Here is a 22,807-nt window from a genome sequence, read left to right on the forward strand (position 1 = left end):
GGGGGCTGGCGGGGTTGGGGGGTCAGAGTTCAGCACGTCTGTGGTGACTGTTGGGATCCTGAGGATTTCTGGCGATTCGCGCTCACACTGTCCCTCGTGACTCCCCTGCTGGCTGCCCCGCCTCACGGAGGACCGCGGTGTGAGCACAGCACGTGCGGCCCTGACTCGGGACCGCCCCCGGCCCCCAGCTTGTCCCCACTGCTGCAATCCACAGAGCGTGACATGCAAGAATCGCTAAAGCACGGAGGTTTGGCCACAGATTGTGAGTCTTCAGCGTCACCTCCGCTGCAGAAGTAACATAAATGCGCCGCGGTGCTGACGCAAGTGTCCACGTTTACCGAACTCCGTGTCATAGCTCAGACGTGTCCGTGATCGGGAGGTGCTGCGTGCCCTGGCCGCACCCGCCTGGCCGAGCGCTGCCGTCCGAGCGCGCCCCCGGCTCCAGGTCCCCGTGCAGGTGCCTCACAGCACCCGCCAGCCCAGCAGGGCAGCCACGCCAGCTGGAGGGACGCCGGCAGTCTGCTGCGGGCCTGAGATGGCCGAGCCCTCGCTGGATGGAGAAGGTCACTGTCGCTCAGCTGCCGCCCAGAGGCCAAGGTCCTGCTTGTACTTCTGCGCTGAGGGCGCTCGCACACTGTTGTCGGCAGCCGACGCGTGGTGGCCGGGCACCATGAGGGGCAGCGCCATCAGCGAGTCACCCAGCGCTGAGTCTGAAGTGGCCGAAGGCCCTGTACCCGCGACAGATGGCCGGGACGCTGGCCGTCCCCCAAGCGCACCCGTCGGACAGGACTGGGTGTGCGTGGGCGGTTTTCCCTGCACCCAGGATGCTGAGACGGTGCTCCCGCCCACCTAGGGTCCTCCATCCGAGACCCCGTTCTTTCAGGAGGAGGGGGCCCCCAGGCCGGAACTCCGCGCGTTCCATCGAAACAGCAGCTACATGCACCTCAGAGACCCCGGCCTCAAGACGGCGGCTCCTCATGGGGGCATCACAGCGGTCTGGCTCCTCCCCGGAAGTGCCTGCAGGCGCGGTGCCCACGGTGTGGGCTCCATGGTCCTTCCCTCGTAGCCTCTGGCGTTAAAGGCTGCGCCAGGCCTCCCGCATCTCCTGATGCCTTCAGATGGTGCCGGACCCCCCCCCAGGGCGCGTCAGGGCCGCACTGTCTGCCCCCGGCCACCATCCCTGGCAGCGCGGCGGGCGCTGTGGGCACATCCTACCGAGTCCCCACTCCCCGCGCAGGCGGCTTCTCTCCCATTTGGGGCTGTTGTGGGAACTGCTGTGCTGTGTCTTGGGGGGAGCGCGTGCTCCCTGTCGCTCGAGGCCGCGGCCCCCGTTGCGTGTTCTCTGCCTGCGTCTCCCCTTCCTCTGCTCAGGCTGCTGAGCTGCTCGGGTCTGTGGCTTTATGGTTTTCTTGGTCAAGTTGGGAAGTTCCCCAGCCGCTGCGTCCCCAGGGCCCCAGCACCCACGTGGCCGCGGCCGCTCCGGGCTCGTGGCCTCCTCTTCTTAAACCTCCATGTCTTTCATCCGGTCGTTCCGCCCCTGTCTTCGCGCCCACTCCCTGCTCGGGCAGGGTTTCGTCCGCCGTATTTCGCCCACGTCGGGGCCTTTGTTCTGCGTGTCTGTGTGTAACTCGGTGTCTGCTACACGTCACGGGGCCGTCCGACGCGTTTCTCCTGGCTCTGACCTGGCTGCTGGGTCTGCCTCCGCCTCAGCGGGGTGTTTAGTGTCCTCGATGGGTAACGATCTCTGCCTCCTCATGTGCTGCAGACCTTTGACGGGACCCGGCCCGAGGGCGCTGCCTTGTTGGGTGCGGGGTCGCCCCGGCTCCCGCCAGGTGCGGGTTTGTTCTGGGCGAGGTTTGCTCCGTTCAGATGGTGGCATTAGGACGTGTCAGGTGGGTCCAGGGCACCGCTCCCCTGTCCAGAGGGGCCTTGTGGATTTGGGGTCTTGGGCCTGGTTCCTGGGACGGCTCCCTCGGCCTCCCGACGGTTCCTGGCGCTGGGGGTCCCCTCACATGCTCGTGGGTCTGCTGCTTGCTCGAGGGGCTGCCGCGGTCTCTATGCCAGGACCTCCCCCGACCCCCGACTCCCCAGCCCTGAGCGGAGGCACCTGAGGGCCACTGCGTTTGTGACTCTATGTTGAAATCACTTAGAGTCCCGGGGGCTGTGGAGACAACGTGGAGGGTGCTCTGTGCCCTCCCCGGGGCCCCGTTTCCTCAGATCTTCCCGAAGTGGAGGGCAGTATTGGAGCCTGGGAACAGGCATTTATCCAGACCATTGGACGTCGTATCACTTGTGCTGCTTCCTGGCCCACCGGGTGGGGTGCAGAGCCACGCCGCCCCTTCCCGGTCCCTTCCCGGCCCTGCCAACCTCGGTCGATCTGCCGTCTGCGGCTTTCACCATTCAGGAGGGTGATGTAAGCAGCGCAGCCCTGAGTGTGTCTTTCTGCTGAGTGTGTTGGCCCCTCGTCCCTGTGTGACCCGAGCAGTGTCCACGGTGCACGTGTACCGCCTTCTAGCCCTAACGTCGGAGGCCGTGAGGGTGGTGTTTCCTCCGTTCTGCTGAGAGGTGTGAATGTGTGTCACGTGATGGACACTCCCGTGCCGAATCCTTGCCTTGCGGGGATGGATCCACGTGGTTGGGCCACGCAGGCCTCTGGGTAGCTCTCGGATTCCTCTTGCTGGTACTTTGTTGAGTGCTTTTGCATCTGTATTCGTAAGACATGGTTCTGTAATTTTCTTGTCCTGGATTTGCCTGCCTTTGCTTGTACATCAGAGTGGTTTCACACGGTGTCCGGGGTTTCGGTAGTACTTAGCCGGAGGCCTCTGGAAAAGCGTTTCTACTCCCTGTCTCCACACGACCAATGCCGTATCTACTTGTAAAAATAAACATTTTATCCTGGAATCTTTCCGGCCTGCAATTCACACTCGCTGTTTGAAGAATTCCAGGGTTGGCAGGAAGGCCGACCCCCTTCGGCCGCCTTTGGGGGTCTGGGAGATGTGAGGCATTGCCCAGCAGAGCCCGGCAGCTTGCGCTCATATTCCAGAACGTCTTTTTTAAAAATCTTACAAACCAGGATTCTGCCAGAATTTAAACCGATTATGGGAGGACTTTGGCTCTTTTCCCAGGATTAGATGAGTTGGGGCTAAAAGATCAAGGGCAGACCCTCGTGAAGGTTCACTTCGTCTGGATGGGAAGGAAACCGTGATCGTTGGGATGGGTGTGGCCCTTCAGGCCCCGATGAGCCCCGCTTGCTGCTGGATGGGTTCCGGGTGGTGACATCCGGACTCACGGTCATAGTGAACCCACTGTTTCGGAGGCTTAGTTCTCTGCCCCGTGGACCCAGGAGGTTTCGTAGATAACTGAGCCTTTGTCCAGTGGGCACTCAGTCTGTGTTCCAGGTTCCCCTGTGTAAAAACTGTTAGTTTAGAAAAATCACTTAATATTTACAATGAAGTTTCAAATTATGCTCTAAAAACAGTTTAACTCTTCTGTCAAAATAAAACACGGGCTTACCTTCCCAGGTGCAGACTGTATCATTCCCCTGCGTACCGCCTTCAGATTTTATAATCTGTGACGGTGTGTTTCACGGGGATGTAATTTAGCGGTACCTGACTGGTCCCTTTGAGGGCGGCTGATAGTTCTTCCCGTCGGAGGGAGGGGACACTGGGGAGCTGCTGCGGGGGGCGTTTCCGAGGTAAAGGCTGCGCTGTATCCCACAGGAGGGACTCCGAACTCTGTGCGTTGCCTACAAAAGGCTTGTCCCCGAAGAATACGAGGGCGTCTGCACGCTGCTGCAGGCCGCGAAGGTGGCGCTTCAGGATCGGGACAAGAAGTTGGCGGAGGCCTATGAGCAAATAGAGAAGGACCTCATTCTGCTTGGCGCCACGGCCGTTGAGGACAGGTAGCGTTGGCGCTGCGACTTCAGGAGAAGGTGGCTGTGTGCTGCGAGGGCGGGGCCCGCGGGCGCTCGGGACAGGCCGCTGCACCTGACGTCCCCACGGGGACGCGTGTCCGCATTGGGACTGGCAGGCCTTGGGGTGGTGTCACTGGGAGGTCGTGACTGGACCATGTTGTGTTATGTGAATAAGGACCCTGAAATGCACACTTTGCCCCAGGGACGAGTTGGCATTTTCACATCCTGTAAGGGACAGTCAAGAATGAGGGTCATTTTTAAACTATTTAGTAGCATCAATCGGTAACTAATTCTTTTCCTAAATTTGTCACTAGTCCTTTCCACGTTCAAGTGTCACATTTTAAAAGATTACTGTTTATTTATTTTTGAGACAGAGAGCGACAGAGCGTGAGTGGGGGAGGGGCAGAAGGAGAGGGAGGGAGACACAGAATCTGAAGCAGCTCCAGGCTCCCAGCTGTCGGCACAGAGCCCGACGCGGGGCTCGAACTCATGAACTGTGAGGTCGTGACCTGAGCCGAAGTCAGACGCTCCACTGACTGAGCCCCCAGGCGCCCCTCAGTGTCACATTTTAGATCTTAATGAAGTGTATTTTGTTGTTTCTCATTGAAGAAATTTAAAAGGGAAGTAGAATATTGCTAAACCACTGCCACTAACAGGCAAAGTTGCCAACTGCAGATTTTCCCATACTCGGAAGAAGGGGCTTCTGGGCCACCGTCCTGTGACGAGGCTGAGGCGAGCTCAGGCCTCACGCGGCTGCTGCTGCTGTGACTCGAGAGAGTGGCATTTACAGGATGAGGCAGAAACTGAGGGCATTTCCTGGAAGTTTATGTCCCATAAAGTTTCAAAGTCTTTAAGGTGTAAATGGGCCCCAAATTCAGGTCCTTACTAGAAACCTACATTTCCCAGTGTGTGTATCACGCACGCGGTGACATCCTGGTCCTGACGGGGTTGGGGCCGAGCTTGGCTTTAATTTTGTGTCTGTAAGTCCTCCCCTGACTCCGGCCAGACCAGGGCCTCAGGCGCCAACACAGGACACGCAGCTTGTGCTCAGGACGTGGGTGCAGAGAGAGGAGGGTCTGCATGGGGGAGCCGCATCTACAGACCCTCCTGAGGGGCCAGGGAGCAGATCGACTCGGCAGGGAGTCAGACCTGGAAAACAGAGTAGATGCCCAGGGGCAGGTGGGTGCCAATGGCTTTGACGTGATGATACTCGGTTACAAACCACTTCCCTAGAACCCCTGACTGACCATCCTGGGTCTCAGTTTCCATCTTCAGAAAACCGAAGAAATTAGAGATGTTTCCTCCCATCTCTGGGATGCTGAGGTTGGAAGAAGTTCCCCCCCGGGGTAATCGGGGCACTCGGTTAGGGCCTGTCCCTCCTCCTCCTCCAGTCCCTGACAGGGTCACCTCACACACTTTACACGCCTCTCAAAAGCCCAGACTCTAAAATGCGGGAAGAATGGCAGGGCCCGAGGGAGGCAGATGTGGCTTTGAAACCAGGCATCGAGGCCCAGAGGGACCCTGATGGATGTGGTCAGAGGCACACAGTCTTATACACGTTGCGAAAGCCCCGCGAGCTCTGGGTTTGCACGTAGGACGTGGCTGATCACGCAGGGTCCCCCGCTGGCGCTCGCGGTACGCCACGTTGGTTAGAGGCTCCGGCCCGGGCACTGGCGGAATTCCACGTTCACACGCCAAAGGGAAAGACCGGGACACTTACTGGCCACGCCTTTTCCTGACCCTGTTTTTCCCTGGTCAAGACTGTTGGCAGTTACGGTCCTTCTTATAATTGGCTAAACCCCCTGCACGCGGGAGTCCCAGCTAGACAGGGCGCCGCCAGCTTCCCCGACGTGGGTTCCGCCCGACAGGCGCCCGCTTGATGCGGCGTGTTTGTCTGTTGGGAGCTAGGGCGCGCTCTCCCGGGAAAGGTTCGCCGTCATAAGACCCGCTCCAGGCCCCTCCTGGTCAGATCCCGAGCTGGCGGCCCGGCGCTTCTCAGTTTTGGGGGGACAGAACAGCTTCACGGTAGCGGTCTGAGTGTCTGCCTGGATTTGCCCCTGTCCCCCGCACGGTCCGTGTGCGTCTTTACCCAGGCTCCAGGAGAAAGCCGCCGACACCATCGAGGCTCTGCAGAAGGCGGGGATCAAAGTCTGGGTCCTCACGGGGGACAAGATGGAGACGGCGGCCGCCACGTGCTACGCCTGCAAGCTGTTCAGGAGGCACACGCAGCTGCTCGAGCTCACCACCAAGAAACTCGAGGAGCAGAGTCTGCATGATGTCCTGTTCGAACTGAGCAAGACCATCCTGCGCCACAGCGGGAGCCTGACCAGGGACGGCCTCTCAGGGTAGGCGGTGCCCCTCCCCCACCCCCTCCGCCTCAGGGCCCGGCCTCGGCGCTCTCGCCGCGTCAGCGTGGTCCCCGTGAACAGCGGGACGAGGCCAGAGCTAGGTCCTCATGGTAACTGGGATGTGTCTCCCTGCAGAAGAGGTGTGTCTGTGTCGTGTGTGTCCATGTGTATATCTATGAGTGTGTGTCAGTGTGTGTGAATGTGTGGTGTATGTGTGTCTCTCTGTATCTGGGAGTGTCTATCATTATGAGTGTATGTGTCAGTGTGTGTGTCCGTGTGTGTGAATATGATATGTGTGGGTCTCTTTCTGTGTGTGTCTGTATGTGTTTGTGGGTGTGTCTGTGAGTGTGATTATGGATGTACATGTGAGTCTCTGTGTCTGTGAGTGTGTGTGTGTGTGTGCATGTGTGTGTGTTCACTTTCAAACCGCAGCTCGAGGATGCAGAAGGGCCTCATTGTAAGCCCGGGGGGCGTGGAGGGGGGATGGTGCCTGCACGTCGGGGACTGTGTCGTGGTTCCCCAGGCAGCTGCCGGGGTGAGGAGAGAAACATCGTAATGCCGGCTTGTTTGTCTCTCAAGACACAACGGGACACGCCCAAGAGTGGTTTTGTCCTGGGATGTTCAGTTTATTCACGTCTTGCCCACGCTGTCCTTGCTGGCATAGATCCGTGATCTGCGGTCAGATGGCATCCGATTCCTGATAGGTTGTCGTTAACGTAGTAAAGTGCTCTCGTCACGTGCAAATGTTTAATCGTTCAGGAGCAGAGCAAAGGCGTTTCCCTCCACCTGGTCTGCGGGACCCGCTGGGGGACGGGGAACGTTCTCATAACGTGGACACCCAGCTAAGGGACTCATTCTGACAGTGATGGGATGGCCGTAGAGGTCCGCCACCATGGCCAGGGCTTCTGGGAGAAAGAGTGGCCCGCACTGGCCATGAGATGTGCGCTCCGTCTGTTGTGGAAAAGCACTGGACCAGGCACGCGAACCCGCAGTTAGAACTCAGTGTTCGCTCTGCCTTGGGGCCCAGGAATGTTTCACTAAAACCCAACTTTAAAATGTGCTCGAAGGCGTCGTGTCCGGTACTCTAGAGCCTGTCGATAAAACCGGGTTACCGCTTTCTTAACCCCTTGATCACCAGTTTATAGCATCTGTAGATTTCCGGAAAATGGCGTGGTCTTGTAGAATCTGCAGACTTAGCTACTGAGTCACGTCCCTGGTTTGTGTGATTAAACAGACTTTCGGCGGACATGCAGGACTATGGTCTCATCATCGACGGAGCCGCGCTGTCCCTGATCATGAAGCCCAGGGAGGACGGGAGCTGTGGCAACTACCGGGAGCTCTTCCTCGAGATCTGCCGGAACTGCAGCGCCGTGCTCTGCTGCCGCATGGCGCCCCTGCAGAAGGCCCAGGTGCGGCCCCGCCAGCCACGGGGGGTCGGGGGGCAACACCGGGAGCCGCTGGTTCCCACCAGCTCTGATTTGTTGGGGGTTTTTACTGACAAGAACAGATACTACACTTGATCTTGGTCAAAAGGCCGAGAAGCGATGTTGTTGGGGGTTTTTAAAAAAATTTTCTTTAATGTTTATTTTTGAGAGATAGAGAGCGTGAGTGGGGGAGGGGCAGAGAGAGAGGAAGACCCAGAATCCGAAGCAGATCCAGGCCCCGAGCTGTCAGCACCAAGCCCGATGTGGGGCTCAAACCCACAGACCATGAGATCATGAGCTGAGCCAAAGTCGGACACTCAACCGACTGAGCCCCCCGGCGCCCCTCTAATTTGTTTTTAACTCCAGCGGGCACCAGCGTCCTAAAATAGAAGCACAAATGGTAGAAACCTGGCTCCTACTTCGCTTGCTGTGGGAAGTGTGAGTGGACCGGAGGGCGGAAAGCAGACCAGTCTGACTTCTCTTGTGGAACAAAAGCGTGTCACAGACGCTACGTCATTTATGAGACTCTGTAGGAAGGACCCATCTTTACGCACCTGCCAGGTCACAGGTGCAGATACAGGCGACTCTGTCGACTGGGAAAGGTCACACGGAGGTCACAGAGACGTGCCGGAATGCAGGGCCTTGGGCAGCTTGCCTGCAAGGGCGCATTTGGAAACTGTAAGTCCACACGTGGCTTCCAGTCTGTTGGAGACACTCACCTGACATGCTTGTTTTCGGCATTTGGTAAAGCGTCACAGAGTCCTCCGTGAACGTGGGGCTCTCTCAGCTGTCCGTAAACCTGCAGCGGCTGTCACTTCATTGAGCCACGTTTTAGATCCACGAGACCAGTTTCTCTTCAACTGTTTGTGAAAGAAATCAACAACTTCTCAGAATGGCCCAGGGGTTAAACGACGGGCAGAAAAGGTGTTTCCAGTGTGTTCAGAATCCCACTGGCCTGTAGGGTCGGGGAGCTTCGGGAGGTGCACAGGCGGTCCCTGCCCGTGGGCGCCGCGGCACAGGCTGACCCCGGGGATGCAGCCACGGGCCTTGCAGGCAGACACCTGCTNGATCCCACTGGCCTGTAGGGTGGGGGAGCTTCGGGAGTGCACAGGCGGTCCCTGCCCGTGGGCGCCGCGGCACAGGCTGACCCCGGGGATGCAGCCACGGGCCTTGCAGGCAGACACCTGCTTGCCCCCTGACTCCTGTGTCCAACCTCATGTCCTGGCGTCCAGAAGGGCAACACAAGGATCTTCGTGTTACGTGCTCTCTTTTTGTACGTTTTTCCCTGACTTCCGCCAGTGTTTCTGCAGATGAATGTTTCACTGTCCTGTCTTGAAACGGAAAGGAGTACATGCGTTGCTCCTCATGGAACGGCTTCTCTGAGACGTGTTAACGAAAGAAAAATTACAGAAAATGGACCACATGCTTGAAATTGTTAATTGCATTGAATTGTCAGATTGGATTTGCATGTGTGACAACGTTGACAATTAAAATAGCGTTAGAAGCAGCTTATTTGTAAGAAATCGATGCTGGATACCAGAGAGCTTGAAACGGCCATATGATCAACAGGATGTGACCTTAAGGTTTTTCCTACAAGTTTATTGCATCGCGTATGTTTAAATCTGCACATGTAGGAGGAACTGAGAACTACTGGGTTTACTTCCTGTTTCCATCTTCAGCCTTTTCCACATTATTTCGTTGCAACCGCACTTCACCTGCCTCGTCTTTACTTAGTTCTGCCCAACACAAAAGGGATTCCATCCTCTGTGGAGAAAACGGACTGAGCTACTGAGTGCACTCGAACCAGATCGTCACTCCGCTTTCCTTTTCTAACTGTGCATCTGTGTTATTTCTGCTGAGTTAGTGAACAGCCTGCACACGCAGAAAACGGAGAAGATAAACTCTGCCTCTGCTTGTTTTCCAGATTGTCAAATTAATCAAACTTTCAAAAGAGCACCCTATCACTTTAGCCATCGGAGATGGTGCCAATGACGTCAGCATGATCCTAGAGGCCCACGTGGGCATAGGTGAGCCACCGCATCCCAGAGCCCCGCGTGCCTGGCCACAAGGTCTCCGCCGCCCGGCGAGGCCAGAGGGCAGAGGAGGGCTGGGGCTCAGGCACAGGGCATCCCCTGGCCTGCATTTGCTTGCACCTTGTCGCTCTGTGCTGTCCCCTGAAGCGGTGCTGAGACAGCATTTCCTCCCACAGGCGTCATTGGGAAGGAAGGCCGCCAGGCCGCGAGGAACAGTGACTACGCCATCCCCAAGTTTAAGCACTTGAAGAAGATGCTGCTCGTTCACGGGCATTTTTATTACATCAGGATCTCCGAGCTCGTGCAGTACTTCTTCTACAAGGTAGGAAGGGCTCCCGTGCCGGGCCACACACGTGGGTCAGTGCGCGGCCGGCAGGTGCCACAGGGACTGCGGGGACAGTCAGACACAGAGGCGCTGACGCTGAGTCTGAGGGGGAAGCGGGCGCTGGCCGGTGCGCACAGATCGAGCTGGGACCTCGGGGAAGACGTCCTTCCATGAGTCCTCCGTCTTGCACTTGGACTTGGCCCTGGTCCTCCTCACGTCCACGTTGCTTTCTCCTTCCTCTGCGACCAACTTCCCCTTGCGTTTCTTTCCCGGAATGACCAGAACGCGTGCTTTGTGCCGGGAAAGTGAGAGCAGGTTCAGGAGCTGTCACCCCTGCTGTGAGAGCACAGGGCGCTTTGGGTCACTGTCTGCGGGGCCTGCGCATTCCGTGGATGGCTTTGGGGGGGCGGGGCTCTCGTGGCTGCCGCTGCACTAACCACGTGGCTTCTCTTTCAGAACGTCTGCTTCATTTTCCCTCAGTTTTTATACCAGTTCTTCTGTGGGTTTTCACAACAGGTGAGTCCTCCTGTCTGAGGACAGGCCTTACCTCCCTTCCCATGCGGGTGGCTGCAGGGGTGAGCAGACTGAGGGGGGAGCAGGCCGCAGGGAGAGCAGGCCGCAGACGGGAGCAGGCTGCAGGGGGGGAGCAGGCTGCAGGGGGGGAGCAGGCCGCAGGGAGGGAGCAGGCCACAGAGGGGAGCAGGCTGCAGGGAGGGAGCAGGCCGCAGGGGGAGCAGGCCGGGGGGGAGGAGCAGGCCGCAGGGGGGAGCAGGCCGCGGGGGAGGAGCAGGCCGCAGGGGGGAGCAGGCCGCGGGGGAGGAGCAGGCCGCAGGGGGGAGCAGGCCGCGGGGGAGGAGCAGGCCGCAGGGGGGAGCAGGCCGCGGGGGAGGAGCAGGCCGCAGGGGGGAGCAGGCCGCGGGGGAGGAGCAGGCCGCAGGGGGGAGCAGGCCGCGGGGGAGGAGCAGGCCGCAGGGGGGAGCAGGCCGCGGGGGAGGAGCAGGCCGCAGGGGGGAGCAGGCCGCGGGGGAGGAGCAGGCCGCAGGGGGGAGCAGGCCGCGGGGGGGGGAGCAGGCCGCAGGGGAGCAGGTCAGCATGCGGCGCCCCGTGGCGGGTCAGGACCACGTGGCCCAGTGCTGCTGCAGGCCTGGCCGCGATGGCCCCGCCCGTGCCCCACAAGAGCCGTGGCGGACTTTCTGCCCTGACCGAGGACGGAGTCGGCATCTGAGACCCTGTCCCGCTGCCCCACCAGCGGCATCCGCGCCCTCAGGTGTGCTGGCCGGAGGCCGTCCTGACCCCTTTCCGTCGCTTCCCGTGTCCACCAGAGGGGCCAGGACGGGGAAGCTGGAAGCCTGAAGACGGCCGTCAACACTGCCAACTGTTACGCAACATCTTCTTGTCGCAGGCTCGCCGTGGCCGTGTGGGGCGGGTCACAGTCGGGCCTGGGTCGGCCGTGGTTTTCACAGGCAGTCGTCATCAGGAGGGACTGGAAAGTGTCCTGCTGTCTGTAGCTGCGGGAGCGTGGCTCTGTGTGCATTCTGGAACGCTCGAGCCTCTGGGTGTCCGCAAACTGAGAAAACGGGAGAAAAGTTTGTCGAGACGCCTGGGCCGCTGTTTTCAGTGTGACCTTGTCCTTCCGCAGACTTTGTACGACACTGCCTACCTGACCCTGTACAACATCAGCTTCACGTCCCTGCCGATCCTGCTGTACAGCCTCATGGAGCAGCACGTCAGCGTGGACACGCTCCGCAGAGAGCCTTCCCTGTACAGGTACGAGCCCCGCGGTGGCGGCCGCAGAGCACCGCGCTTCCGGCCCACGGGATCGCTGCCCCCCAGGAGGATTTGACCACTGGTGCCCTTGCTGCACCAGAGATCCTGCCTGGAGGAGGCATCCTCACTGACGTGAATATGCTTCAGGTTTAGGTAGAGGGTTCACGTTGCGTTTGAAATGTGTGTACTGAGTCTGTTTGTATCTCACCTGCTTCTCGGCAGTTCCAGAAGGAGCCAGGGTAAGACTTTCTTTGCCCTTGTGACTCCAGTGCACGTATAGCCTAAATTATCCTTTAAAGACCAAATACGCCCTGGGGCCCGGGAGGCTCAGTCAGTTGAGCGTCCGACTTTGGCTCAGGTCATGATCTCGAGGTTCCGCGTCGGGCTCTGTGCTGACAGCGGAGCCTGGATTCTGCTTCGGAGTCTGTGTCTCCCTCTTTCTCTGCCCCTCCCCTGCTTGTACTCTGTGTCTCAAAAATAAACAAACATTAAAAAAAATTTTTTTAAACCCAAATATGTTGTGTTCAGTGAGATAAAAAGAAAAGTTAACAGATCTGATCTCAGAGCACTCTTTTTTGCTGAAACTATTTTTTAGCAATAAGGAAAAGATGTTTTTCTTCTTCTCTGGAGCCGTACTCCAAGGTTGCTGGCAGAGTCAGTGATCGTGTTCTTTGTGGCTTTTTACATGAAACTTCATCTATGAGATCATTTTAGCTCCACGTGTAGTTTTAAGAACTCCGAGTCTGTGAGCCTGTGTCCGCGGTCCCCGGCGGTGGGAGTCTGGCGGCCAGTCACAGAGGGCAGAAGCCCGGGCGCCGGCACCACCCAGCAGTGTTCCTGTGTGCTCTCGTGTGTGTGAGCACGTGCGTGAGCCCGCACGGTCAGGACTGCCCGCCAGCCTCTCAGCCTTCGTCACGGTGTTGGCCGCAGTGCACGATCTTGAAGCCTTAGAGCCCCAGGTCGCGCCCTGTGGCCAAAAGCAAGCGTGGAGCTCACGTACCCGGGTCGCGGTGGAGGAGGGCGTTGGAGGGAACAGACGACGCAGAGTTCGTGTCCGGAGGGGCCTGCAGCCGGGCCCGCAGGACCGAACGGTGCAGGCGTCACGGCAGGGACGATGCCACAGACTCGAGGCCCACAGCCCGTGAGCAGGGGCGCGTGGCCTTGTGTCCTGGGTGCCTCCCTTTCACGAGCAGAGCGTGGGCAGCTCTGCTCTCACACACATCAGCATCCAGCAGCAGAGGGGAAAGCGAACGTCACTCGCGTTGGGTCCCGCGGGGACACTGTCTGGGCGGTCCCACCCCACCTGTGTGTCTGCTCCGTTCACTGGGCCTTGACGCTGATTCCGGTACAGCCCGTAGTGGCCCCCAGCCCTCTCGGAACCAGGCGTGGCCTCGGGCGAGGGGACAAAGGACATGCCGCAGGCGGCCGGTGGGCGTGAAGCATGTGACTCGGGACACACGCTGTGGTAGCAGCCGGGAGAGGCCTCTGGCCCTACCCAGAAGGCTGTGGGAGATCAGGGCGTGTGCCCAGCCCCCGTGCAGGCGCAGAGGACGTCGGGCAGCGACAGGGAAAGACCTGCACGGGCGGGGCGGCCACAGCCAGACCCGATCCTGGGCACTGGGCCCGCGTCTCCATGACCCAGTTTCATAGCTTGGCTGAGCCGGCCGGCTGTGCAGCCTGGGCCTGTCCGGTGACATAGGGGGGCTTCCTGGACAGATGGTCACCACAGAGCCTGGGGCGGCCCGGCCGCTGTGAGTCTGGTTCTCAGGGAACGCGCTCTCCTGTTTTCTCACGCAGAGATATCGCCAAGAACGCCCTCCTCCGCTGGCGTGCGTTCATTTACTGGACCTTCCTGGGAGTGTTCGACGCTCTGGTATTTTTCTTTGGTGCTTACTTCATGTTTGAAAACACGACGGTGACCAGCAACGGGCAGGTGAGCACGGAGCCGCCTTGCTAGCCGCAGGGGACTGGCGCACGGGCGCGGGTCAGTGTAGCCGGCGGGGCTCCTGGTGTCTGGGCTCCCAGCCACCAAATCCTCCGGGGCTCGCGGCGCGTCGGGCGGCGCTGAGCTCTGCGTAGCTCTGCCCTGTAGGCCCCCCCCCCCCGAGACTTAGACTGGGTGTAACCTGCACGCCCCGCTAGCTGTGGATCAGTCCCTAACTCGGTCATTCGGGCACCGCTGATTTCCTGCGGGGATTCATTCCGTATTTGAAAGCGTAGCGTGTTTTCCCACGTGCGCACCGCAAGGACCCGACCCCTGGCGGTGAGGCGCTAGCCTTCTCTGTTGGCGCTCGGCTCAGGGTGTTCGCGTCATCTCTAGGGGTTGTTTTATTGGTGTCTTTGCTTTTTTTCTCTCTGCCACTCGCTCCCTCCCCACTCTCAGATAATGACCACCAGCACACACATGGTAAGAATCTGCGGGTTTGTCTGTCTGTTTTGGAGTGCACTAAAAATAAAATATTTCTCGAAATATTTTCAAACGTGACTTCCTCCTCTGTGTGCTGTGTTGGTAGAACGTGTCCGCTGCTGCTGGCTCCCTGTCGGGCCAAAGCCGCGTCAGGCCCGTGTGTCTGCATTTGGTCCTTTGTACGTGGTGTTTCCTCTGGGGGGTCCTGTGTCCTGGCTGCCGGCGGACTCGGTGACGCTCTTTAAGCGGGTTTCGTGCGTCAGAACCTCCCATGAGTGTGAGGTGCCGTCCCAGGCCCGGGAAGCCCGGTGGGGACGCTGCTGTGAGTGCAGCAGACCCGGGCCCCGGGGACGCAAGGGGGACACACCTCAGGGCCATCCCCTCCGTAGCGCCTCCCAGGCCTGGCGGCCGCACTGACCCCAGCACTGGTGTCCGGGGCAGACGCCCCTCAGCTGAGTACCCGCCTCTTCCCCGCCTTGTCTTCGGCTCCTTCTTTCAAGAGTGTACCCTCCCCCCACCCCCACACTGTGCCCACTGTCCGCTGGTGACTGATCTGTTCCTTTCTTCTCGTTATCTCTCATCCTAACTCAGATCAACTTTTACTAAATCGATCTTGAAAAATTTTTAAATGTCTTATTTCGCTTTTCTGGAACTTCATGCTTTTCTAGAACTTGTTCTTTGTGTCAGTTGACTTGAATGACTCCTGGGCGTCACGGGGCCATAGCGTAGTTACGGAGCCGTGTTCCCTCCCTGGCGTCTCTGCAAGGCCTCCTCACGGGCTGGGCCCTAAGGAAGCGTCGTGCGCAGATCTTAGGAAGAGCTCAGAGATGCCAGGACCGAAGTGGCCTGTTGGTCCCGCGACCGGGCCCTCACCCAGTGCTGCTTGCGTTTGCTTGGCGTTAACAGGGAGGGAGCTGGAGAGCAGACAGACCAAGTCACGCCGACGGGCACCCAGGGCGTTTGTGCAAGACGCGGGCGTTATTTTGTTCCTGCTGCCCCCGAGCTGCCTTTGTCTCCGTGGGACTTAGAGTAACAGGGCCCCGCGGGCGGAGCAGTTTCAGGGAGCGGACACCCGCGAAAAGATATGTGCGGCCCGGGCGCCCCGGGAGTGTCGTGCCGGCTGACAGGCCTGGCCTGGAGCTGCAGGGTCCCTGGGCACTGTCTGCTCCTCACACTCAAATCCCTGAGCCTCGACGCTTCAAACCACACCTCCCTCCGCGGTGGCATGTGCCGCCGTGGGTCAGTCCCGTGGTGCCTGTCTCCTCGGGGGCCTCGACCCTCCGCAGAGCCTGGAAGCTGACCTCCAGGCCGGTGCTTTCCCGCAACACCCCTGCGCCCCGCCCCCCACCACCACCTGCACGCCTTCACTCAGCCGTTAGCCCCCGATCCTGCTCATCAGACTTGAAACAAGGACAGAGAGCACCGGGGCCCCCCCACTCCAGCCCAGCCCACGCCTTGCCCCTCGCTGGCTATGAGCTCCCGGGCCCACCCGCGCTGCCCTGGCTGGCCTGTCGAGACTGAGGCTCAACTACACGATGTACAAAAAGCTGCTCCGAAGCCTGGTGACAATGGGAACCGGCGTGCAGAGCGGGTGGTACTGGATGAGGTCTGTGACCTGAGCTGTGTGTTTGGTTTCCCGCCTGCGAGGTGAACTTGTGCAGTTCGGGAGCTCTGTGTAGACAGTGGGAGTGTAGACGGTGGGAGCCAAGACCAGAGCTGTGAGTGCTCCATGGGACAGTAGCCGCATCCTCGGTCTTGGGTGGGGACTCTGTGTGGGGCCCAGGGCGCACATCTGCATCCCGCATCGCGAGGAGGCCAGGGCCCCCGGGAGGCTGGGATGGCACCCGGCCACTGCACACAAGCGCAAGGCCAAGGCTAAACGCCTGGTGCTCCGTTCTGGACCCCCTCTGCCTCTGTGTCTCCAGATGAAGCCTTTCTCATTTGAGGTGGTTTTCTTAAATTCTGGTTTGCGTTGGCGGTGAGAGGGTTGGATCGCCCATAAAACTGAAGACGCCTCCACGGATAGCCTGGTTCTGAAGGGATTCAGATAAGCCTGCACAACCCTCGTGCAGCGAGGTCCGTGTCTGGTGACCATCGACACCCTTGACTCTTGGCGGCAGAGGCCTGGCGATGGTAACTCGCATCTCTGGCCACACGCCCTCCGTGGTCGGCAGCCCCGTCCACCGGCTGTCGGTAGGCGAGGGCCCCGCTTTACCGTCAGCATCACTCTGTGGGACGTTTGTAGGAGCATTTATGGAACGTTCTGAAGGATCACGTGTAGTACGGAGGGAACAATCATCAAAACTTTTTTTTAAGAAAGTTGATTCATGGAGCATTTTCTACACTGATCTGTGAGCCGGAATCATTTCCCCTTCTGGTCCCACAAGCGAGAACACTGACTGGCAATTAACGCCTTCTTGTTGAGCCCTAGGCTGTTAACTCAGCGAACATCGCACACGGGCCCGGAGCAGGGAGTCCGCGCGCAAAGGTCACGTGGACGGTGGTTTTATGACCGTGATCTTGAGAAAACAGTTCTGTTCGTTGTGGATATTTTTATGCGTTAAGAATTAAGTCGGTCCTGGTTGAAGGGCTTTTCTGAGCAGAACGTGGTCCGAGATGCTCCTCAGAGGCCAGCGGGCGCACGCGGGCCTGGGGGAGGCTCGGAGGTGCCCCCTGGAGATTCAGTGTCCTCCCAGTGGGGCTGGGGGGAGGGAGAGCGCTGTCAGGAAGTGAGGCCCAGGCTCCCTGCGGGGTGGGGGGCCGGCCGGGCACTGGGGAGACAAACCCCTGGACAGCGTTTCATGGCGGGGGGGGAGAATCTTGTCCTTCTGCCTTCCCAGCCCCCCCCTCCCCACAGTCCATAGAAATGAGGCCAGAAGACTTGAGTAGTAGATGCTCTGTTAGCTGCTTGCCGGGGGCCCCCACCTGCACTGGGGAGGGACATTGGGACGGTGTCTACCTGTGAGGCCCAGGCCGCCTGCTGGGGGCACAGGGCGGGGGGGGCAGGCCGCCTGCTGGGGGCACAGGGCCGGGGGGGCAGGCCGCCTGCTGGGGGCACAGGGCGGGGGGCAGGCTGTCTTCATTGCCGGGGCTCTCGGCCAAAACTCCCCGTTCTGGAGTCAGATGTTGCGTGTTGCTGCTATATGCCTGTAAAACTACAGCTGAGGCCCACGCGTTGTCACGAGGGATCGGGAGCCCCGACGCGTCACCTGGTCTGCCGTGGCCATCGGCGAGACCCCGTCCCTCCGCGGGGCAGGCTCACACTCGCGCAGCTGGCTGTTTGCTGACGCTTCTCAGAGAGCTGTCTGTGCTTCCTGCTGAGCGGGTCCCACCCGGGGGGGGGGGGGGGGGGNCATCTGCAAATGTTGACTTCCAGTAGAAAGCAGGCATGGAGGCGGCTGCCAAGCTGTGGCCCATCTCAGAGTTTAAAGTGTTGGCCTCCCCGTAAGCTAAGCGTGGACGAGGCCGCTCTCTCTGGTCAGAGTCTGGGCGCTATTGCCCTTGGGGCCGGGGAGTTCCTGGCCGTGGGGCCGCCCTGTGCAGTTAGCCCGCTGCCCCCACCCGGACGCTGGAGGCTCTGCAGCCCCCCCACCCCAGGTGGCAGTCAGCACCTCCAGGCAGGATCCCCGCCGAACCCTGCTCCCGCCACAGCGAGGGACTGGAGCATGGGGGACGTGTTGGAGGCCCGTGGGAGGCCTGTGTCCCGCACGGAGTCCTGACGCGCCCACCCCACTGAACGTGGCGCAGGTGTAGCCTGCATGTCCGGCCGCACCGTCGTGTGGGGGCCGTCTCTTAGGTTGAAGAACAGAAAGCTCTTTGTACCCCAGCTTTTTAGTTCTTTGTGAAATAAAGCTGTTTCCTCTTAAAGGCGGGCTAGGGATGTTCTCTGAGCCGCGCAGTGCACAGGGTCCAGGAGGGGCAGTTCTCGGGCGCTGAGACACTCACTCCTGCACCAGAAAACCTCCACCGGGCTGATCTTTGTCTAAGAGGAGGCTTGGGCAGTCGGTAGTTCGTTTTCTGTGTCTGTGTCTGTGGCTGAGAAATGTGTCGTTTCCGTGATCTGACCCTGTGCTTCCCCACAGGCGGCTCGGCTGCGTGTCGCGGGGTCTCGGGGGGCGGGAAGCCGGGCCGGCGCTGCTCCCCGGGGCTGTGGGTGCGTCTCTGCCTCTTTGCCACACCGGCCGCCAGGGGCCTCTGTGCAGCCCTGTCTGTCTGTCTGCACTCGTCCCTCCCCTGCGACCTCCCCCCCGGGGAAACCCAGCCCCCGTGTATGACGTGGTTATCTCCCCAGCAAGCCGTTCTGCAGGTGTTTGAGTCGAGTGCGGGGAAGAACAGGCAGGTCTCCTGGCTCCTCCTTGAGCGCGCAGAGGCCAGGGCTGGGTGGCCGGGGGGTGTCTTCCACATGACGGACGGGAGACATGGCGCTGCGCACACTCCCCTCCCAGCTCCGGTGTTTCCTCGCCCTTAGTTTGCCACGCCGGGTCCCGTGTTCGTGGAGCACAGAGGGGGCCGTGCGGGAAGGGCTGTGAACCCCGAAGCGGCCGCCTAGCCCCGGGGTCTGGGTGAGCCGGGTGCCGTGTACTCCCCCTTCCTTGCCCAGAGTAACAAAGTCCCTGTGGCTTTGGGGTCCGGGTGTTGGCACGCAAGAGCGGCGAGATGTGTTGTCTCACACTCTTGAGTGTGCAAGGGGGCTGTGTGTGCTGACTAGACACTGTTTGGACTGTTGTCCCCACAGATATTTGGAAACTGGACCTTTGGGACGCTGGTGTTCACGGTGATGGTGTTTACGGTCACACTCAAGGTGAGCTCTCGCCCCTGACATGCCTTCTTCAGCCACAGCCACTCTGCTAGAACACGCCCCCTCCCACCCCCCCGCCACCTGTGGTGACCCGCACCCAGGCCGGGGGCACCCGTGCACACAGCTCAGGCCAGGGTAAGGCGAGGCATGCACACAGCCCAGGCCAGGGCAGGGGGGAGGGTGCACACAGCCCAGGCGAGCTCTTGGGCTGCCCAGGGCTGATCGTCCGTCATTTAAATAAGTCAGTGCACAACAGCACACAGGCCCCCCAGCATGCAAGCTTCCAGAATTCCACAGGAGGTAAATGAGGGAATGAGCCTTTTTTTAATAAAAGGAGTCAGATTAGAATTCTTTTCAGTGACAAGCAGCGCCACCCCTGCTATAATTAAAATGTATTTTAAAACAAATTAATGTGTTGTAGGGGCGCTTGGGGGGCTCAGTCGGTTAAGCCTCCAGATTCGGCTCGGGTCTTAATCTCACAGTTCATGGGATCGAGCCCCATGTCAGGCTCTGTGCTGATGGTGCGGAGCATGCTTGGCATTCTCTTTCTCTGTCTCTCTGCTCCTTCCTGGCTTGTGCTCTATGTCAAAGATAAATGCTTAAAAAAAAGATGATAAAACAAATTGTGTTGTAGAAAACTCAGCTCTTTTTAAAGTCAAGCCATATTCTTTTTTCAAGCTTATTTATTTTGAGAGAGAGAGCGAGCAAATGTGTGTGTGTGTGTATGTGTGTGCACGTGTGCTCGTGAGCGGGAGTGGGGCAGAGAGAGGGAGAGAGCGAATCCCACGCAGACTCCAGGCTGTCAGCACAGAGCCCGTCGTGGGGCTCGATCCCACAGACCGTGAGATCATGGCCTGAGCCGAAAGCAAGAGTCGGACACCTGACGGGCAGAGCCACCAGGTGCCAGATTCAGTACACGGTACCGTTCTGAACGACCTCTCGCCATCCACCCGAGTGTTGGGGTGGCACTCAGCCCACCAGTGGGCCCCTTTGTAGGGACGACACCACGGTGATTGCGGCCGGGGCCTCCCCGTTTGAGAGACACTCGGGCAGGGGCCGCGGGATGTGGGCGGCAGTCACCTTCTTCCTCGAAGCCCAAGGTTCTGTTTTTCTCATGCAGTTTTATGTGGGCATTTTGGCTAAAATGAAGTTGGTGGCATTTTCTGTGTCTTCCTCATTATTTTCCGGCCCGCGGTCCCAGCCGCCCGGCCCCCTCCGGCGTGGCCAGGCCTGACTGACGGCTGCTCTCTCTCCTCCAGCTGGCACTGGACACGCACTACTGGACTTGGATAAACCACTTTGTCCTCTGGGGCTCGCTGCTGTTCTACGTCGTCTTCTCCCTCCTCTGGGGAGGGATTATCTGGTACGAGCTGGGCGAACGTTCCGCATCCTAGAAGCCACTCCCTTCTAGGGCTCGGATGTGTTTTCTCCACACCGTTCCTGGGGCGAGGCATGGTGCGGGGGCCGCAGGGGGATCGAGGCCGAGTTCCCCTCGCCCCCGTCTCTGGTCCATGTTCTCTGTGGGGAGATGCGAGGAGTCTTCCTGATCAGGCCGGGACGAGCAAGACCGGGTGCTGGGCAGGGGAGCTGGTCCAGGCGGCAGGTCAGGCCAGTGTTCTCAGAAGCCCCTGCTGGAATGGGAGCCAGGGAGGAGGCCACCCTCCTCGCCACGGTCACGCATACTCAGGGCTTCCTGGAACGGGGCGCAGGGTGCGCGTCGACGGGCCTGGCTCGTTCAGCCTCCCCTGAGCCAGCAGCGACGGCCAGCGGGGCTGCCCGGGGTCCGCGCCCAGCACGGGAGCACAGAGAGCCCCGCTCTCACAGAAAGCTCGCCGTGGCTGCCGTGCTGGAAACGGGCCTGTGAGCTGAACGTGAGCAGGGCCGGGAGTCCGCAGGGAGGCCGGCAGCTGTGATGCTGGCGTGGTGCGTTCTGACGGGGCAGGTCCTTCACGGGCTCACCGTGTCACGCTGTCCCTCCTGCTCTGAATGTCCTTCCCAGCTGGCCTTCCGGGTGAGCCCCTTCTGACCCTTCAGAACCCCGTGGCGCATCTTCCTCGGTGATGCTTCCCTGGAACCAGCGCACAGGCGGGGCAGTCCCACCTGCTCACCTGCGCCGCGGTCCCTGCTCCCGTCACAGCACGTACCTGAGTGCCCCCACCTCCTGTGAGCCAGAGCATTTCCTGAGCGCGGGTGGGACAAGGGAGGTGCAGGGGGCCGTTCCCCGGGGGTGCCTTCCATCCCCTCCTCTCCGCGGTTGGTTCTGAGCACAGCTCTGGGTGATGCAGGTGGCCCCCAGGGCCGGTGCCCCCCACCTCCCCTGCTCCTGCTTCTCTGCACGTTGCTGGCCTCTAGTGGCCAGAGCTGTGCACTGCATGTTCTTGGGGACCTGCAAGGGCTTCTGGTGGTTTCCAGCCCGCCTGCCCCTATCTCACGTCCGCGCTGGTCCCCGTTGGATCCTGAGAGCCGGTCTGCCTGGCCCGAGGGCCTTGGGCATAAGAACGGTGGAACCCAGTGAGGGTCACAGCCGCGTGCTTTCTTCCAGCGGGCACTAGGTACACACTGCTGGACTCGGACAAACCACTTTGTCATCTGGGCTCACTGCTCTTCTGCATCGTCTTCTCCCTCCTCTGGGAGGACTGCACTGTTGGGTTTTTCCAGGTTCTCTCGTGGAGCCCAATGCAGATGTTTTCTCTAGAGTTGCCTGGGAAGGAGACCATCTCCTGCTATTTGCATAGACAAAATGCCAGTTTTTTTCACAGTGTAAGCCTTGGGTAGCTAACTGGCCCTGCTGACCAGACCCATGCTTGCCTTCTGCCTGTTCAAAGATTTTTTTTAATGTTTTATTTTTGAGAGAGAGTGTGAGTGGTGGAGGGTCAGAGAGAAAGGGAGACACAGAATCCGAAGCAGCTCCAAGCTCCAAGCTGTCAGCACAGAGCCCGACGCGGGGCTCAAACTCACAAACCATGAGATCGTAACCTGAGCTGAAGTCTGATGCCCAACCAGGGGCCCCGCCTTCTGCGTGTTAATAGCCATTGCTCAGGTTAGGATTGGAAGATAGAAAAACAAAAAGCAGAACAGAAAAACCACCTATTTTGCTTTTTAAAAAATTTTTTAAATGTTTTATTTATTTCTGAGAGAGAGAAAGAGAGACAGCGTGAGCAGGGGAGGGGCAGAGAGAGAGGGAGACACAGAATCCGAAGCAGCTCCAGGCTCCACGCTGTCAGCACAGAGCCCGACGCGGGGCTCGAACCCACGAACCGTGAGATCATGACCTGAGCCGAGGTCGGACGCTTAACCGACTGAGCTGCCCAGGCGCCCCTGTTTTGATTTTTTTAATATTGTTTTTCTGTCCTGACCCAGCTGCAGGTCCCCCTCCCTGTGGGAGGACCCCCGACTCCCCAGAGCCCTGCCTCCTCCCCATTGCAGTCAGCGGCACACAGGCGGGGTCTTGCCGGGAGTGTGGGGCGGCAGCGCGAGCTCCGGGAACCAGCGGGCCCCTCCTGCGGGCAGAGCAGGCAGGCGGGGTGCCCGGGCCCCCCGCGCCGGCGCTCTGACCCGCCCGTCCGCGGTCTCCTTCCGTCTGGCTCTGCAGGCCGTTCCTCAGTTACCAGAGGATGTACTTCGTGTTCATCCAGATGTTGTCCAGCGGCCCTGCCTGGCTGGTCATCATCCTGCTCATCACCGTCAGCCTCCTTCCCGACGTCCTCAAGAAAGTGCTGTGCAGGCAGCTGTGGCCCAGCGCCACCGAGAGAGCCCAGGTAGCGCTGGGGCGGCGGGGCGGGGCTCCTGGGC

The 22,807-nt window shown here is 59.8% G+C and overlaps 1 protein-coding gene and 1 pseudogene across 5 annotated transcripts in view; one reads left to right on the forward strand and one right to left on the reverse strand.

The window, feature by feature from the left end:
• ATP11A (ATPase phospholipid transporting 11A) overlaps nucleotides 1-22,807 on the forward strand; it is a 52,385-nt gene that overhangs the window by 23,523 nt on the left and 6,055 nt on the right. For 4 of the 5 annotated variants that reach the window (XM_077753915.1, XM_077753919.1, XM_077753920.1 and 1 more), the window contains exons 15-25: nucleotides 3,720-3,901; nucleotides 6,007-6,258; nucleotides 7,496-7,670; nucleotides 9,610-9,712; nucleotides 9,895-10,040; nucleotides 10,500-10,559; nucleotides 11,683-11,810; nucleotides 13,608-13,743; nucleotides 18,953-19,018; nucleotides 20,275-20,378; nucleotides 22,608-22,773. In XM_077753915.1, the coding sequence (XP_077610041.1) occupies nucleotides 3,720-3,901; nucleotides 6,007-6,258; nucleotides 7,496-7,670; nucleotides 9,610-9,712; nucleotides 9,895-10,040; nucleotides 10,500-10,559; nucleotides 11,683-11,810; nucleotides 13,608-13,743; nucleotides 18,953-19,018; nucleotides 20,275-20,378; nucleotides 22,608-22,773 (1,518 nt within the window). Of the gene's footprint in view, nucleotides 1-3,719; nucleotides 3,902-6,006; nucleotides 6,259-7,495; nucleotides 7,671-9,609; nucleotides 9,713-9,894; nucleotides 10,041-10,499; nucleotides 10,560-11,682; nucleotides 11,811-13,607; nucleotides 13,744-18,952; nucleotides 19,019-20,274; nucleotides 20,379-22,607; nucleotides 22,777-22,807 lie in introns of all 5 variants that reach the window. The other variant, XM_077753916.1, reaches the window with a different exon arrangement.
• LOC144223324 (U2 spliceosomal RNA) lies at nucleotides 7,690-7,807 on the reverse strand (annotated as a pseudogene).

Source organism: Crocuta crocuta, unplaced genomic scaffold, assembly GCF_008692635.1.
Source record: "Crocuta crocuta isolate KB4526 unplaced genomic scaffold, BGI_CrCroc_1.0 scaffold31, whole genome shotgun sequence".
Classification (NCBI taxonomy): Eukaryota; Metazoa; Chordata; class Mammalia; order Carnivora; family Hyaenidae; genus Crocuta; species Crocuta crocuta.